Below are 17,022 nucleotides of genomic sequence, written 5' to 3' on the forward strand. Positions count from 1 at the left end.
CCGCGCCCGCTCCCCAGAGCCCCGCCAGACCCCGCTCCGCCCGCGCCCCGCTCGGCTCCGGAGGCTCCGCAGCCCCGGTGTCCGCCCCGCTGCCCCCGCCCCGGGGGCCATGGGGGCGCCCCCGGGTTACCGGCCCTCGGCTTGGGTGCATCTCCTCCACCAGCTGCCCCGCGCCGACTTCCAGCTCCGCCCGGTGCCCAGCGGCTTTGCGCCCCAAGAGCAGGGATACCAGCAGGTGGGGCTGGGCTGGGGTCCTGGGGCCCGGGGCCGGGCCCGGAGCGGCCCAGGCGGGGGCGGGGGACTGGGTCGCAGACTCCTGGGTTCTCCCGGGCTGGGGGCTGGGCCAGGACTTTGGGGTATCCGAGGGAGGAGGAGTGCAGGGCACCCATACGTGAGACAAGCACAGGGGCACCAGGCGAGGGCTGGGGGCCTCGGTCCCCGAGTTCCTGAGCAGAGGTGTCTCTGAGGGCTGCCTGGGGAGCCAGCCTCGGGGGTAGGTCCTTTGGGTGTCACAGAGGAGGACCCCGCCCCCATGGGATTGGAGCAGGTAGATATGTCCCAGTTAGGGTGGGACCCAGGAGGGAGGAGGAAGGCGGGGGTACCGGCCGAGGTGGGGGAGGGTGGGGGATTAGGGCCAGGACAGGCAGTGAAGCAGGTTGGAGCCGGTCGCTCCCAGCTGTCCCAGGACGGAGGGGTGGTCAGGGGGCTGTGGGGGAGGGACGATGGACTTGGGTCCTGGAGGGTGGGAGGGCACCTTACAGAGGCCCAGGCCCCTGGGGAAGGAGCCCAGCCGCCCTGGGGGAAAGAGCTGTCCCCTGACCCAGTTTAATTCAAGACCTTGACTTTCAGATTAATGAGGAGAAGGGCTTGGCTGGACCAGGTGTGTGTGTGTAGGGAGTCCTGCTGGGCCCAGGATGGGCTCTGAGCCCTGGCTGTGGGGGCCTGAGCCCCTCCCGTCTGTCGGGTGTTGCTCCCTGGGAAAGGGGGCTGGGAATTGGAGAGCGCAGAAGGAGTGGGGGGTCCCGGGAACCGCGGCGGGGGAGGGGACGTGCGCTGTATCCTGAGCTATTTGGGTCATGGCTGGCACAGCCCTGAGCTCCTCCTGCATCCTCCACCCGCCCCCTCTCCCCACCGAGCGGGGACGGCCATCCCCTCGCCCACAGCCGCCCGTTACACAATCACAACCTCCAAGGCCGCTCCCCCAGCTCCCGGCCACACAGGGGTCCTGCGGCTCCAGACGCCGCCCAGGGCACCCGGGGAGGTTCACTCTGCCCCCACTGTCAGGGTCACCGCCGGGGACAAGCGCACTCACACAGTCACACCGTCCCATACCAGGGGCACAGCTGGAGACACAGACACAGGCTCCACACTCGCAGTACACGTACACGGAGTCGGCTGCACTCGGCACACGCGCCCCACGCCGCACGCTCACACACACACACACACACACACACACACACACACACACGTGCATGGCCCCAGACACCGCTGGGGTGATGCAACCATGCTCGGAACACAGGTGCACTCACCTGCAGGCACAGGTGTGCCCTCGACACTCAGGTGTATCCAGATCTCGTGGCAGACAGATTCAGAGAGAAAATACCAGACTCGTGCCAGACACGCACGCGCGTGCACACACACACACTGCGAGGAGAGGTGAGCTCCTGATCCGGAGGTTGCCCTGCGTCCTGTGCAGCTCGGGGCAAACCCCGGCCCTCTCTGGGCCTGTAGGGGGGTGGGGTTGTGCAGGTGGGGGGCAGAACCCTGACCTGCAGAGAGCCCTGCTCTGGGGCGAGGCGGTTCCAATGCACAGGCCCCCTCCAGCCTCCCCCCCCCACCCCGCTCCCTGCTCTCCTCTCCATCTCTGACTTGAACCCTTTTGGTCTCTGTCTTTTTCCGTCTCTGCACCACCTCTCTGCTTGTATCCTCCCCTGTCCCCCCCCATCTTCTCTCTCTCTCTCTCTCTCTCTCTCTCTCTCTCTCTTCACTCAGTCTCCATCTCTGATTCTTGCACACAGCCCCAGCCCCTGGGTGACAGACACACCCTGCAGTGGGAGTGGGGAGGACAGGGAGGAGGGATGAGGAGGTGCCTTCCCCGCCCGCCGTGCACACGGCACCAGGTCTGGGGAGAGGCTCCCGGCCGCCAGGATGGGGAAAGCCAGGCCCAGAGACGGGCGGCCCCCGCTGACGGCCACACAGCCTTCGCAGGGCAGAGCAGGGCTGGAGCCCGAGTGCTCCCCCCTGCCCCAAGTCGGGAGCTCCCTCCAGCAACTCGGCACTAAATCCTGGAGCCCCGCTGCCAGCCAGGGAGAGGCTTGGCCCCAGTCTGGCCAGGCTGCCTCCCATCTCCACAGTGACACCCACCCTGGATCCGGGACTCGGGCCGTGCACGCGCCTCATGCCCCGCCCCGCCCTTCCCTAGGCCCTGTTGCTGGTGGCGGCCTTAGCAGGCCTGGGCTTGGGCCTGAGCCTCATCTTCATCGCTGTCTACCTCATCCGCTTCTGCTGCTGCCGGCCCCCAGAGCCGCCCGGGGCTAAGAGCCCCCCGCCCGGGGGAGGCTGTGTGACCTGGAGCTGCATCACCGCGCTTCTTGTCGGCTGGTAATGTGGTCCCCCGGTGGGTGGGATGTGGGGACAGGGCGCCCCCAGCCCTCCCAGCCTCCCAGCGCTGGCCTGGAGCTGAGCCAGTCCTGTCTCAGTTGTCCCCATTTGATGGAAGAACAAACTAAGGCTGCAGAGGGAAGGGATGTTCCCAGGGCAGCCAGCCTGGGGGGAGGAGTCAGACTGTCTGGTTTCAGCGGCTCTGCCCCTGAACAGCTGTGCGGCCTGGGGGAGCCGTGGGAATCTCCGTGGGCCTCAGTTTCCACATCTGTGAAATGGGCCTTCTGGCACCACCCATCTGCAGTCACGGCGAGAGCAAGTGAGGCACAGTGCGTGACTCACGGCTGTCCTCATTAAGTGTGGCCTCGTGGCGCCACTCACGCATCCACTCAGCTGCTCACACGACAGCGATGTGTGTTTCCTGTGCGCCAGATCCTGAGCCAGTCAGACAAGGGACCCCTCGTGCAGCTTACGCCTGGTCAGAGAGACCCGGGCAAAGCTGAGCAGGGTGCTCCAGTCCAAGGGGTGCTGCCTAGGGTTGAGATAGGAGGGGTCGGGGGAGCAGAGGAGGCAAAGTCTCCATCACACGGCGTGTGGATTCCGGCACTCGTGGTGGGGGGCTGCTTCTGTGAACTCCCAGGGACCCTCCTGGCGGCGGCAGCCACGGGCTCTCTGGCCGCTGCCCTCTGCTGCAGATTCGGGCACCGCTGGACCCCACAGGGCGCCCGGGGGGAGCCTGCACAGTGACTCCTGCAGCCGCAGCCCCCCAGGCAGCCACTGTTTGTTTGGGGGGTGAGCGGGGGGCTGGGTGCCCTCTCTCCGCGATGCCACCTCATTAGGCCGTCCAGAGTGGTGGTGGATGGGGCGGTGGACAAAGGCCCAGTGGGGGAGTGACACAGCCCAGTCCCCACAGCCCAGGAACAAGAGGAGCTTTGTGGGGCTCTGAACAATGGGGTGGGGGCACTGGGCGTCCGACCCGAGGGATGGGGTGGGGGCCTGTGCAGCCCTGAGGCTGGGAACTGTGAGGGCGTCCAGCTCTCGCCCCCTCCACCGCGGGACACGGACGGGGCGTAGGGGGGTGTTCAGGCCCACAATGGAGCTCTGTGTGTTGGCTGGGCGGCCCCCTCCCTGGCCCGTCCTCCACCCTCCCTCCCACATTCCCCGCTGGCCGAGCCAAGGCTGGGAGCCCCAGGCTCTGGTGCCCAGGAGCTGGTGGTGGCTGGGAGCCCCTGCACCAGGGGAGCACTGGGGCGGTGCGGCAGGGATCACCTGTGGCCCAGGGCCGCCCGGAGCAGGTGCGCAGGACGCCAGACAGAGCAGGTGCACAGGACGCCAGACGCTTGGCAAATGGGGGGTGGGGTGGGGTGTGGGAGGAAGGGGTCACAGCAGGGCATGACCTTTCCTCCCAGGGCTGGTCGGGATGGCCCCCACTCCAGGGAGGGCGAGTTAAATGGGGCTCCCTCCCTCCCCTCCCTCTGCCACCCACCCCGCCCACCATTAGCATCACAATGACGTCCCTGCAGCGGGGGAGTGAGGTCTTCCCTGTTGCCTTGGCAACTGGTGGGGGCCTGGCTGGAGCAGATCTTTTCCCACGGCGGCTGGCTGGCAGCGGCAGACTGGACCAATGTGGGGTGGGCAGGAGCTGGGGTGGGTGGACGAGGAGGTGGGGCGGGGGCCCCTCCTAGAGTCCTGGGACATGAGATTTTCCCTCCCTCCCTCTCAGCACCGGCATTGGCATCGGTTTCTATGGCAACAGCGAGACTAGCGATGGTGTATCCCAGCTCAGCTCCGCACTGCTGCATGCCAACCACACACTCAGCGCCATTGACCACCTGGTGAGGGGGCCAGGGCCGGGCCAGACCGCAGAAAGCGGGCAGTGGGTGGGGGCGGTGGGGGCTGTGCCCAGGGACAATGGGACCCAAACTCGGAGCCAGACCCCAGCCCTGAACTCTAGGGCCCCAGACACACTCAGACCCGCAGGCCTGGGACTGCTTCCCCACCCCTGCCCTGACCAAAGACGGAAGGGGGCCCCCAGGGCCTGCGGAACCCCCGCTGGGCCTGGGTCTCACACACCTGGCCTGGCCTGGGACTTGAGGTTGTAAACGCAGACAGAGGGCAGACACCGGAGACCCCAGCTCCTGCCCTGCAGTCAGATACAGGGGCCCAGTGCAAGGCCGAGGGCCCGCCCAGCCTCAGGATCCCAGACCCTGATGGGGCGGAGACCTTGGGCATCGGAGCCCAAGTCCCAGACTTGGGACCCCAGACCCTCCCAAGGGCTAAGACCCCCGACGTAATCCCGGTCCTGGACACCTGATCACCTGTAGCTCCTGTTGGAGGCCACAGATCTCCACCAACGGGCCCCAGGGTTCTGCCAGACCCCAGACCCAGTGACCGCTCGCCGCTCTCCCCCGAGGCTCCCCGCCCCTGAGGATGGCCCCCACGGCTGAGCCCTGTCCTCCCCCAGGCATCGGAGATGGTGGAGAGGCTGGGCCAGGCGGTGAGCACAGAGCTGACCACCCTGGAGGAGGTGCTCGCCCAGCGCACGGAGCTGGTGGCCGCCGCCCGCGGGGCCCGGCGGCAGGCGGAGGCAGTGGCCCTGCAGCTGCAGGGGCTGGCCTTTTGGCAGGGCGTCCCCCTGAGTCCCCTGCAGGTGGCCGAAGACGTGTCCTTCGTGGAGGAGTACAGGTGAGCGGCAGCAGGGTTCTCTCTGACACTGGGCAGTGCTGGAGCCATTTTCGGTCATCAGCTAGGGGGAGGGGTGTGGCCCCTCCCCCAGCAGGGTAGTCCAGTGCCACGTGTCACTGTGATGGGATCTCTCCTCCCGCCAGGCACCCACTCCTGGCTCACTCAGCCCTGTCTCACGGAGTGACCGCCCGTGTGGCACCTGCTGGTGGGGGAGACGGCACACGCACCCCGCGGCTTCTCACAGGCCCCTCCCACCCCGTGTTAGGGTTAGGGCTTCCCCACCTGTGAAATGGTTGCCGGGAGCCTGGGAGCCGGCCTCTGTGGAGCGCCTGGGTCAGCGGCGAGCGCAGGGCAGCCGGGGTGGGGACGGAGCCACCAGCAAGTGCAGGGGGCAGTCAGCAAAGGCGTCTGGGGGGGGGGGCTCGAGACAACCTGAACAGGGGGTGGGGCCCAGGCCAGGCGTGCACAGGCGTGCAGGAAGGCCATGCTTCCACGAGAGGAAGGGGCAGCCATGCCTCCCAGCGGCCCGCAGGACCGTGTCCTCATTGCTGGCTTGCTCTCGCTCCCGCAGCGCCCTGGGGACCCTGCCCACGGGGCTCGGGCTGACACAGGGCACACTGAGGCCTGGATTCCGTGCTCCTGGGGCCGGCAGATGGAGCTGAAGGAGGCCAAGCAGAGGGTGCACCGGAGGGCATCCGACCACGGGAGGCAGGCAGGGCCTGCGCTGCGGCCACACCCGGGTGGCTGAGGAGGATGGCAGGGTGGGACGGGCCCCTCATCCCAGGGAGGGCCTTCTGGAAGCACCGGGGTAAAAGGCCCCGGCGAACAAATGCGCTGTCTCAGGGTTGCAGGCGGGGCGCCTGCCCGAGAGATGCTGGTAGTTGGGCGCTTGCTTGGTGCCAGGCCAGGGGCCGTGGCATCGTGGACGTTCTCCCTTTATCACGGGGAAGTGCTCGGTCATACCTGTGTTAAGATTTTTTTTATTTATCTGAAAGAGTTACAGGGAGAGGTGGAGATAGAGAGGCCCTCCATCCGCTGGTTCACTCCCCAAATGGCCGCAAGCCGATCCGAAGTCAGGAGCCAGGAGCCTCCTCCAGCTCTTCCACATGGGTACAGGGACCGAGTGCTTGGGACGGCCTCCGTTGATTTCTCAGGTGCATCAGCAGGTAGCTGGATCAGAAGTGGAGCAGCTGGGACTTGAACCTGAGCCCATTTGGGATGCTGCCACCACAGGCCAGGGCTTTAACCCACTGAGCCACAGCGCTAGCCCCTCATATCTGATTCTTTTAAAAAAAAAAAAAAAGATTTATTTATGTATTTGAAAGTCAGAATTAGAGAGGGAGAGAGGGAGAGGTCTTTCATCTGCTGGTTCACTTTCCAGTTGGCCACAACAGCCGGAGCTGTGCAAATCCAAAGCCAGGAGCCAGGAGTATCTTCTGGGTCTCCCACGTGGGTGCAGGAGCCCAAGAACTTGGGCCATCTTCTACTGCTTTCCCAGGCCATAGCAGAGAGCGGGATTGGAAGTGGAGCAGCCGGGTCTCGAACCGGTGCCCAAATAGGATGCCATCGCTTCAGGCCAGGGCGTCAACCTGCTGCACCACAGCGCTGGCCCCTTGTATTTGATCCTTTTTTTTTTTTTTTTTTTTTTTTGGACTGGCCGAGTTAGAGAGAGAGAGAGAGAGAGAGAGAGAGAAAGGTCTTCCTTCCATTGGTTCACCCCTTAATGGCCGCCACAGCCGGCGCTGCGCTAATCCGAAGCCAGGAGCCAGGTGCTTCTCCTGGTGTCCCATGTGGGTACAAGGCCCAAGGACTTGGGCCATCCTCCACTGCCTTCCCGGGCCACAGCAGAGAGCTGGACTGGAAGAGACCAGACCGGGACAGAACTGGCGCCCCAACTGGGACTAGAACCCGGGGTGCCAGCGCCACAGGCGGAGGATTAGCCTAGTGAGCCGCGGCGCTGGGCTTGTGTTTGACTCTTAAATGACATCTTCAGTTCCCTTACTGGTGTCCAAGCAGACACTGGTGCGCCCGTGGGCCTGTCTCCCAAGCAGATTCCGCTGTTCGCCCCTCCCTGTAAGGAGGAGCAGACCCACAGGGCTGGTTGCTGGAGGGGCCGGGGCTGCGTCTGCCCCCACCTGGGTGAGGAGATGCTGGTGCGTGCCCGACAGGGAACTGCTCTGCTCTGCAGGGCTGGGTGGGCACGGCGGGGCCCAGAGAGGCTGGATCCCGTGCGTGGTCACAGGGCTCGTGTGGGCTCCATTCAGGTGTTTGGACACCAGTACCTGGACTCTAAACTGCCCCAGTGTCCCCGTGCATCCGTGTCACAGACGCGCTGGGCTGCAGCCCACAGACACTGGGCAGCAAGGATGTTTTATAGCCAGGCTGAGCTGGGTGCACGGGGGTGTGGCTGGTGTCCCCGGGTCTGGGCTGAGCTGGGTGCACGGGGGTGTGGCTGGTGTCCCCGGGTCTGGGCTGAGCTGGGTGCACGGGGGCATGGCTGGTGTCCCGGGTCTGGGCTGAGCTGGGTGCATGGGGACCAGCTGGTGTCCCGGGTCTGGGCTGAGCTGGGTGGATGGGGCCGGCTGGTGTCCCTGGGTCTGCACTGAGCTGGGTGCACGGGGGTGTGGCTGGTGTCCCAGGTCTGGGCTGAGCTGGGTGCACGGGGGTGTGGCTGGTGTCCCCGGGTCTGCACTGAGCTGGGTGCACGGGGGTGTGGCTGGTGTCCCCGGTCTGGGCTGTTAGGTGGACGGGGCCGGCTGGTGTCCCAGGTCTGGGCTGAGCTGGGTGCACGGGGGTGTGGCTGGTGTCCCCGGGTCTGGGCTGAGCTGGGTGGACGGGGCCGACTGGTGTCCCGGGTCTGGGCTGAGCTGGGTGCACGGGGGTGTGGCTGGTGTCCCGGGTCTGGGCTGAGCTGGGTGCATGGGGGTGTGGCTGGTGTCCCGGGTCTGGGCTGAGCTGGGCGGATGGGGCCGGCTGGTGTCCCTGGGTCTGGGCTGAGCTGGGTGGACGGGGGCCAGCTGGTGTCCCCAGGTCTGGGCTGAGCTGGGTACACGGGGCCAGCTGGTGTCCCCGGATCTCGGCTGAGCTGGGTGCATGGGGGTGTGGCTGGTGTCCCCGGGTCTGGGCTGAGCTGGGTGCATGGGGGTGTGGCTGGTGTCCCAGGTCTGGGCTGAGCTGGGTGCATGGGGGTGTGGCTGGTGTCCCAGGTCTGGGCTGAGCTGGGTAGATGGGGCCGACTGGTGTACCCCGGGTCTGGGCTGAGCTGGTGGACGGGGCCGGCTGGTGTCCAGAGTCCCGCTCTGGGGGCCGGGCCCTGAGGCCGGCTCTGCTGTCCTCCCCGCAGGTGGCTGGCCTACGTCCTGCTGCTGCTGCTGGAGCTGCTGGTCTGCCTCTTCACGCTGCTGGGCCTGGCGAAGCAGAGCAAGTGGCTGGTGGTCGTGTGCGTGGGGCAGCCCCCGCCGAGGGCAGTGGGCTCCGCGGTGGGAGGGACCCTCAGGGTCCTGGCCAGGCAGGGGGACAGGAGCAGGCGGCTCTGCAGGGTGAGGCCTGCAGGCCCCGAGAGGCTCCCTGCTCACCGTGACGCCTCCTGGCCCCTCCGGTCTGGGGTCAAGGCAGACCAGCCTGTCCCTGGAGGAGCGCTGTGTTCCGCTGGTCCCGCCGCCCGCGGCCCACTGAGGCAGAAGGGTTAGGTGTGGGCAGGGCCCCCAGGGTTCCTGTGCCACTGCTGACTCCACAGCTGCCCCAGCCCCGAACCGGCCAGGAGGCAGCCTTCAGCCCAGACACTGTAGTGGGGGCAGACTGGGTGCGGTGGGGGGGCTGGCTCCTGCTGGGCCCAGGAAAGTGAGCCCAGAGTGGGCAGTTACCCCCACTCCTAGCATCCCAGGAAGGCTGAGCTGGGGTCTGGCAGCCGCAGGCCCAGGGGACACTGCCCCTCCCCACCCCTCTAGGAAGGGACCAGATGTCATCTGCCCTCAGCAGCCCCCACCCCCGCCCCTAATGCTGATCCTGGCCCCAGAGGGTGAGGGGGGATTAACAACCCCAGGCCCCTCCCCCACCCCACAGGATGACGGTGATGAGTTTCCTGGTTCTTGTGCTGAGCTGGGGCTCCATGGGCCTGGAGGCGGCCACGGCCGTGGTGAGTGCCGGGCTCTGGGGGCCCAGCTCCTGGGTCGTGGGGCAGGTGGCTGCCAGTGCCTGGGGTTTAGAGAGGACGTGGAGGATATGACTACAGTGCTGAGGCTGGGGGCAGAGGCTCAGGGGCTACACCCGTGGGTCTGAGGAGGAGGTGGGGCCTTCACCCCTGGGTCTGGGGGAGGAGGGCTGAGGCTGGACTCCAGGGTCTGGGGGAGGAAGGGCTGGGCCTGGCCCCTGGGTCTGGGGGAGGAGGGGCTGGGCCTGGTCCCCCTGGGTCTGGGGGAGGAGGGTTTGAGGGAGGAGGGGCTGGGGCTGGACCCCCAGGGCTGGGGGAGGAAGGGGCTGGGGCTGGACCCCCTGGATCTGGGGGAGGAGGGGCTGGGCCTGGCCCCTCTGGGTCTGGGGGAGGAGGGGCTGGGGCAGGGACCCCTGGGTCTGGGGGAGGAGAGGCTGGGCCTGGCCCCCGGGTCTGGGGGAGGAGGGGCCGGGCAGCCAGGTGGGAACTGGGCACGTTGGTGTCTGAGCCCCACGTCCTGCTGCTTGCTCAGGGCCTCAGCGACTTCTGCTCCAACCCAGACACCTATGTGCTGAACCTGACCCAGGAGGAGACCGGGCTGAGCTCAGGTGATGCCCGAGCCCGCGGGGCTGTGGGTGCAGGCCTGGCTTGGTGGGGGGGGGCTCCGCTCTGTGCCTCCCTGGGTGGGCCTGGGCCTTGGAGGCAGCACTTCCGTCGGGGGGAGGGAGGGCACGTGGGGTCTCAGTGCCAGGCCCTGGGGACCCCAGGAGGGTCCTGCTCACGGCCTCCCCCTCTGCTCTGCTTCAGACATCCTGAACTATTACTTCCTCTGCAACCAGGCTGTCTCCAACCCCTTCCAACAGGTTAGGGCGGGGCAAGGGCGGGGCTTGAGGGGCCCCAGGCGTGGCCGCCGCAGGGAGGGGCCCGGGGCACCGATGGCCTGGCCACCCCCCCCCCCCCCCCCCCGTCTTTCTGCAGAGGCTGACCCTGTCCCAGCGAGCGCTGGCCAACATCCACGCGCAGCTGCAGGGCCTGGAGCGGGAAGCCGTGCCTCAGTTTCCTTCTGCGCAGGTCAGTGGCACGCCGGCTCCGCCCTGACCTGAGTGGGTAGTGGGCGGGGCCGGGTGAGCAGGTGGGACCGCTGCCTGTCCTGCAGACGCCCCTGTTGTCCCTGGAGGAGACGCTGAACGTGACAGAAGGGAACTTCCACCAGCTGGTGGCGCTGTTGCACTGCCGCGGCCTGCACAAGGTGACCCCCTCCCTACCCCACTGCCCCGGTACCCACCCACCCGTGTTATAGCTGTCGCCTATCTATTCTCTCCCTAGCTGCCACCTGCTGTCTGTCACCTACAGCCCCTCCCTGCAGCTCCTCAGCCCTCCCCCCCTCTCCCCGCCTCCCCTGCCCCTCCCTTCCCCCCTCTCTGGAGCAAGACCGCTTGGGCCCCAGGCCTGGCTCTGGCGGGTGCCTCAACTCCTGCGTGCCCGGTGCGCACTCCCAGAGCTGGAGTTCCAGGGCCGAGCAGGCAGGAGGGAGCTCGGGGAAACAGCTGTCTGTGCTGTGGGCTGGGCGGCGGCAGGCAGGGAACGCGCCTGGCTCGCGGTGTCCCGCCTCTACCTTCTATGCTGGTCGTCTCACCCTGCTGGGGCGGCTGAGTGAGGCCTGGGCCCCCGCATGCCCGCGGCTGCCCCGCGCTCACCTGCTCTGCCGTCTTCCGCCCGCACCCCTGACTCCCCCAGCTGTGGACTTGGGAGGAGAGCGGAAGGGGTGGAGTCCGGAGTCCAGGGCGGCACACAGGGGACAGGTCCTCATGGGGGCCGCAGGGCTCCCTCCCCGGCCCCCCTTCTGCTCCAGGAAAGCCCTCATCCATCTGCCCTGTCCCCGAGGGGACCTGCACCCCGTCCTCCGCCTTCTGCTCCCGGTCTGCCACCAGCAGCAAGCCGCTGCGGGACACCCGAAGCTCCGAGACGCCCAGCGCCCCCTGGTGGACGTGGCCGCTCGGCCCTGCACGGCTGCATGTGCACCGCAGCAGCCACAAATGGGCCGCGTTCGCACCGCGAATGAGCAGAGAAAGGCTGGGGGACACCCGTGAGGCCAGGGGAACGTCTCGGTGGTCCCAGCAGAGCCGGGACAGGAACGAGGGTCCCGAGACTGCCACGTGCGGCGGGGAGATGGACTGGAATCTGCTGCCAGCAAGGCGGGCTTCAGGGCCCCCTAGGGACGCGAGGGTGGCCCTGCTGTGTGACTCTGGGCCAGTGCTGCCCCGGGCCTGCAGCTGTCTGCTGTGGGAACGCACTCGCTGCTGCCTGGCGCCCTCCAGACAACTGCCGTCGCCTGACACCGGGGCCAGGCGGGAGCTCAGCCCCAGCCCTCACGGCCTGCGAAACCCGTCTGGACTCAGACCACTGTTCTCCCCGATGACGTCACCGGGGGCCCTCTCCCCGCCCCCTCCGCCACGCCACAGCCTACAGCCCATGGTGCTTTGGAAATGCAATCCGATCAGCTTCCTCTGCTTAAAACCCTCGAGTCCCTCTGCCCGTGGATTAAGTCCACGGCCCCTGCCCTGGCCTGCGAGGGCCTGTGTGGCCAGCCCTGGCCATGCCTGTCTCCAGCCTCGCGCCCACACAGCCCAGGGCCCCCTTCCAGAGGGCGCACATCTGCCCGCAGCCTCCGCCCGGCTCTCTAATCCTTGCTCACGCCGGCTCCTCATCACCGGGAGTGATCTCTGGGTCCCGCGGGGGCAGGCCTTTAGTTCCTGCCTGCGCCGTGACGTCCGGTGAATGGAGCCCACCGGACTCCGGGATGATGGCCGCGGCAGCGGGGGGGGGGGTGCACGACGTGCTGAGTGGAACTGTCCTGTTACCCTGTGTTGCGTGGTTCTTGCCCCCACACCATGCTGGCCATGTGTGGTCGCAGGTGCAGGAAGGGGCAGCTGCTGGCACCCGTGCCAGGGCCACGTGGGACCCAGCAGAGGAGCCCCTGCTCGGGCTGCCCTGTGGCCACGGCAGCGCTGCGGGGCCGTCAGCACCAGGCGGGGGGTCGCTGGGTGGCTCTGGCTGGGGGAGGGGCCCAGCTGCCCTGGGCTGACCCCTCCCCCGCCCCCAGGACTATGGCGCTGCCCTGCGGGGCCTGTGCGAGGACGCCCTGGAGGGCCTGCTCTTCCTGCTGCTCTGCTCCCTCCTGTCGGCGGGGGCCCTGGCCACCGCCCTGTGCAGCCTGCCCCGCGCCTGGGCCCTCTTCCCGCCCAGGTCAGGAGGGGAGAGCGGGCAGAGCCCCGGGGGAGGGGACCGGCGGGCAGCACCAGGGCACCACTGCTGGGGGGGAGGCGGCCTCCTGATGGGTCCCCCATCCTGCTTCTCTGCCACGCCCCGCATCGCACCCCAGTGACGACGCCGAGGACGCGGATGACGACGACCCTTTCAACCCTCAGGTAGGGGCCGGGGCGGGGCTGGGCCGGGGGAGGAGGGCAGGCCGGGTGTGGGCAGGCCCCGCCAGCCGCTCAGGCCCTGTCTCTGGGCAGGAGTCCAAGCGCTTTGTGCAGTGGCAGTCGTCCATCTGAGCCGCTCCTCCTGGCCGGCCGGAGCCTGCCCGCCCCCTCCGGTGAGCTCCCAGGAGCGGCCCAGCCCGCGGGCACAGCGCCAGGCCGGGTGGGTGCCACCGCCCCGGCCTCCAGCCGCCTCAGGCCCCCTCTGCCTCTCTCCGCAGCTCCTCCCCTGGCTGCCGGAGGAAACCCCACTAACCTGGCCTGCGGGGCTCTGACCACGGACACCCACGCCGGGCTGCCCCCTTCCGTCCCTAGCCTGGGCTCACCGAGGGGGCCGGCCGGGGACCAGGGCTGGGGTACACGAACCCCCCGGCTCTGCCGCGTCCCAGCGGGCTGTGGCCCCAGATCTGAACTTGCGGTGCCAACGCGACAAGGGCTGGTTTGAAATAAACGGGAAGACTTTTATTTCACGAGCACCTGGGCCCTTCCTGCCCTCCCCCGCCCCGCTGCCGGCCTCACCTGGACCTCTCCACACATCTGCGGTCCTGTCCGTGCTGGGCGCTGGACCGCAGCCGCAGAGGGGTTTACGTGTTTATTTTTAGTACCTTTCTTCCCTGGTTCTAACGCTGATCCACTTGTCCTGACTTGGGAGGAGGCAGATTCCCTGCGACAGAACAGAAGGCCCAGAAATAGCTCCCAGCGTGTGCATGCCTCACGGAAGGTGGCCGGCGGCCGTGTGGCGGGGGGGCAGTGCTGGGCAAAGCTCTAAATGTGACGTGCGAGAACCAGGGGGCTGGCGGCTGGCGGGGCCGGAGGGTGAGCAGCACGTCACCACGGGGCTGGGAAAGGCAGGCAGACTCATACTCTAGGAACCGTGTGCGTGTGCGCATGCACGTGTGTGCTTGCCTGGCACACGCGGTGATGCGTGTCTGCCCAACACACACGGTGAGGAAACGCGAGGCACTCCAGAGAGCGCATGGAACGTGGGATTGAAAGATCAGTTTATTCTGGTGCAAAAAAAAAAATCCACACATAGCGTTGTCAAAATATGCATTTTCCATGAACTTCTTGAAAACCCATCTCCTATATTGTTCCTTTTTTTATTTAAAGATTTGTTTATTTGAAAGTTGGAGTAACACGGGGTGGGGGGGGGTCTTCCATCTGATGGTTCACTCCCCAATTGGCCACAATGGCCAGAGTGGCTGGAGCTGCACCAATCAGGAGCCAGGAGCCAGGAGCTTCTTCCAGGTCTCCCACATGGGTGCAGGGGCCCAAGCACTTGGGCCATCTCCTACTGCTTTCCCAGGCCACAGCAGAGAGCTGGATGGGAAGTGGAGCAGCCGGGATTCGAACTGGTGCCCATACGGGATGCTGGTGCTTCAGTCTAGGGCATTAACCCACTGGGCCACAGCGCCAGCCCCTCCTATATTGTTCTTAATACAGAATGCAATCCCCAAAGCTTCTGGAGACTAAGGAAAAGACTGGTTTAAAAGCAAGCACGATGAAAACTCAATGAATCAAAAATTCCAACGCCCACAGATAAAAAGCATTCAGACCCCGACAATTACAAGATGCAACCTGTGCCGACTGTAGTCTCTCTCTCCCGCGTCACAGAGCGGCACCACCGTACTGGCCAGGGCCGTGGGAGGCCGCGCCTGTCATCCCGCCCTGGGCAGTCAGGTTACAGAGAGCGGCAGGGGCCCCTGAGCACTTCGTCCAGAGCTGTGTGTGACAAGGACACCTTTATCGGCTCAGTGCCCGCGGGGGCAGGGGCTTGTGGGAGAGCTGGTGTGGCAGACAACGGCAGCAGAGGGGACCAGGGTGGGCTGGGGCCTTGCACGCCATGCCCATCACACGGGGGTCCTGAGTGCTCAAGTTCAAATCCAGGGAGCTCTGGACAGTGTCCCCGCCTCACGGAGCAGCCACTCTGGGCTTCGTGGCCGCCGGGCGCCCCGTCTCCACGGAACGCTAAGGAGGGACCTCAGACGGCCACCTGGGCATCGGGGTGTCATGCCTTTGCCATCCCAAAGCACATGTGGCCCCGGAGGCTGGGCCGTGCTGATGGCAAGTGTCTGGCTACCTTGTGCCATGTGGGGGGTGCACGGGTGTTTGTCACAGCGCTGGGGCTGCCTGGCGCGCTCGGCACCCGCCGTGCTGCCGGCCCTCACACTGTCCCCCCCGTGCTGGGAGCTGCTGGAGGCGCCACGGCCTGGAAAGGCCACGCGGCTGGGCTTCTGCAGAAGGGAGATCTGGCTTTTATTCTAACACTCGCTCACACTTCCAATTAACATGGAGAAGCAGGGGCTGGGGTCACTCTCCTAGAAACACCCAAAGCAGCACACACAGGCCGCCGTGGGGGCTGAGTCCCGGGCAGGAGAGGACCTGGAGGGGAGCAGGCCGTGGGCGCCAGGGAGAAGAGGGGCTGCGAGGCGGGAGCCTGGAGGTCGGGAGGGGCCTCTAGTGTTCGTGGGGATCGGCGGGAGGGTGAGGAATGAACTCAAGGCTGTGCCCGGGACAAGACCCCCCCCCCATGCTGAAATCCTGGCCCCGGGGGATAGATGGGAGCTGGCTCCGGAGAGGAAGCAGGTCTCACCAGACCACGGACCTGCAGCCCCAGCACCGTGAGACTGGTGCTCTGCCAGGGAGGGGGCCAGGGAGCACTGCCCGCCCTGCGCTCACCCAGGCCTTGGCACGGGCACAGCGCCAGTCTGGGGCAACACTCGCCCAAGGCTCCGCCCTGGGAGGATTCCCATGGCCACGCCGGGATCACAGCGCCTCCTGGGCTCAGGGGCAGCCGCTCTGTTCTTGACGTGGGCTCAGGAATGCAGAGACAGCCGGCACCCCACGGGGCAGCTGAAAAGCCTGCGTGGTTCCCAGGAGTACCAGTGCCTCTGCTGAAGCCCTCCAGCCCTCACCACACCTCACAAACCCGCAGGGAACGCATCGAGAGCGCCCGCCTGCTGCTTTGCTCCCCAGACGGCTGCACAGGGCTGACCCAGGAGCTGGAACTCAACCCCGGCCTCGCACCTGGGCGGCAGGGACCAAGCCGCCACTGCTGTCTCCCAGGGTGCGTGTTCCCAGGCAGCTGAGCCCCTAGGCCAGCGCCCTCCCCTGGGCAGTCTGTACGTGGCTGAGTAGTTCTCACACAGCCGAGGAGTGCAAGACCGCGGCCTGCAGGGCCACCTTTGGTCCCCCCACGCTGTCCTCACCGGGCGTGGGGAGAAGCAAGCTCTCGGGACTCCGCGTGGGAAGCTTCTGCCCCGGTGACTCAGCCCCGGCCCAGCGCCAGCACACAGGGTGAGGGTTCACCGGCGGCAGTGCGGGCAGCCGAGCACGGCAGGCCATGGAGTGCTGCCGGGGCCAGGGGGACGGAGGGACCACGTCAGACCACGAGTGCTGCCGGGGCCAGGGGGACGGAGGGGCCACGTTGGGCCACGTCAGACCACGGAGTGCTGCCGGGGCCAGGGGGACGGGGGGGCCACGTTGGGCCATGTCAGACCACCGAGTGCTGCTGGGCCAGGGGGACGGAGGGGCCACGTCAGACCACGAGTGCTGCCAGGGCCAGGGGACGGAGGGGCCACATTGGGCCACGTCAGACCACGAGTGCTGCCAGGGCCAGGGGGGCGGAGGGGCCACATTGGGCCACGTCAGACCACGAGTGCTGCCAGGGCCAGGGGGGCGGAGGGGCCACGTTGGGCCATGTCAGACCACGGAGTGCTGCCGGGCCAGGGGGATGGAGGGGCCACGTCAGACCACCGAGTGCTGCTGGGCCAGGGGGACGGAGGGGCCACGTCAGACCACGAGTGCTGCCAGGCCAGGGGGACGGAGGGGCCACATTGGGCCACGTCAGACCACGGAGTGCTGCCGGGCCAGGGGGACGGAGGGGCCACGTCAGACCACGGAGTGCTGCCGGGGCCAGGGGGGCGGAGGGGCCAGGTCAGACCACGGAGTGCTGCCGGGCCAGGGGGACGGAGGGGCCACGTCAGACCACGAGTGCTGCCGGGGCCAGGGGGATGGAGGGGCCACACCAGGCCTCGGGGTGCGGCCAGGGCCCCAGGTGCACATTCCTGAGTGAAAACAGTCCCGCATTCCCGTCGGGTGACG

The 17,022-nt window shown here is 67.2% G+C and overlaps 1 protein-coding gene and 1 long non-coding RNA gene across 7 annotated transcripts in view; one reads left to right on the forward strand and one right to left on the reverse strand.

Moving 5' to 3' along the window:
* TTYH1 (tweety family member 1) lies at positions 1-13,391 on the forward strand. 6 transcript variants are annotated; one of them, XM_070061841.2, is made up of 14 exons: positions 4-235; positions 2,423-2,601; positions 4,325-4,436; positions 5,066-5,286; positions 8,630-8,725; positions 9,349-9,421; positions 9,969-10,044; positions 10,244-10,299; positions 10,415-10,507; positions 10,593-10,685; positions 12,540-12,682; positions 12,819-12,864; positions 12,955-13,034; positions 13,140-13,391. In XM_070061841.2, the coding sequence occupies exons 1-13, from the start codon at positions 110-112 to the stop codon at positions 12,991-12,993; spliced, it is 1,353 nt and encodes a 450-aa protein (XP_069917942.1). In that variant the 5' UTR covers positions 4-109; the 3' UTR covers positions 12,994-13,034; positions 13,140-13,391.
* The window catches only part of LOC149120719 (uncharacterized), an 11,942-nt gene continuing 1,166 nt past the window's right edge, over positions 6,247-17,022 (reverse strand). The window contains exon 2 of the long non-coding RNA XR_016224857.1: positions 6,247-6,569. This is a non-coding gene — a long non-coding RNA (uncharacterized LOC149120719). The remainder of the gene's footprint in view (positions 6,570-17,022) is intronic.

This window comes from Oryctolagus cuniculus, chromosome 18, assembly GCF_051225735.1.
Source record: "Oryctolagus cuniculus isolate XC-2025 breed Fujian yellow rabbit chromosome 18, ASM5122573v1, whole genome shotgun sequence".
Classification (NCBI taxonomy): domain Eukaryota; kingdom Metazoa; phylum Chordata; class Mammalia; order Lagomorpha; family Leporidae; genus Oryctolagus; species Oryctolagus cuniculus.

Coding starts and splice junctions, on each gene's coding strand:
- TTYH1 (XM_089318713.1), top strand. CDS start 110: ATGGGGGCGCCCCCGGGTTACCGGCCCTCGGCTTGGGTGCATCTCCTC. Junction 236..2,422: donor AAGAGCAGGGATACCAGCAG/GTGGGGCTGGGC, acceptor GCCCTTCCCTAG/GCCCTGTTGCTGGTGGCGGC. Junction 2,602..4,324: donor ACCGCGCTTCTTGTCGGCTG/GTAATGTGGTCC, acceptor CCTCCCTCTCAG/CACCGGCATTGGCATCGGTT.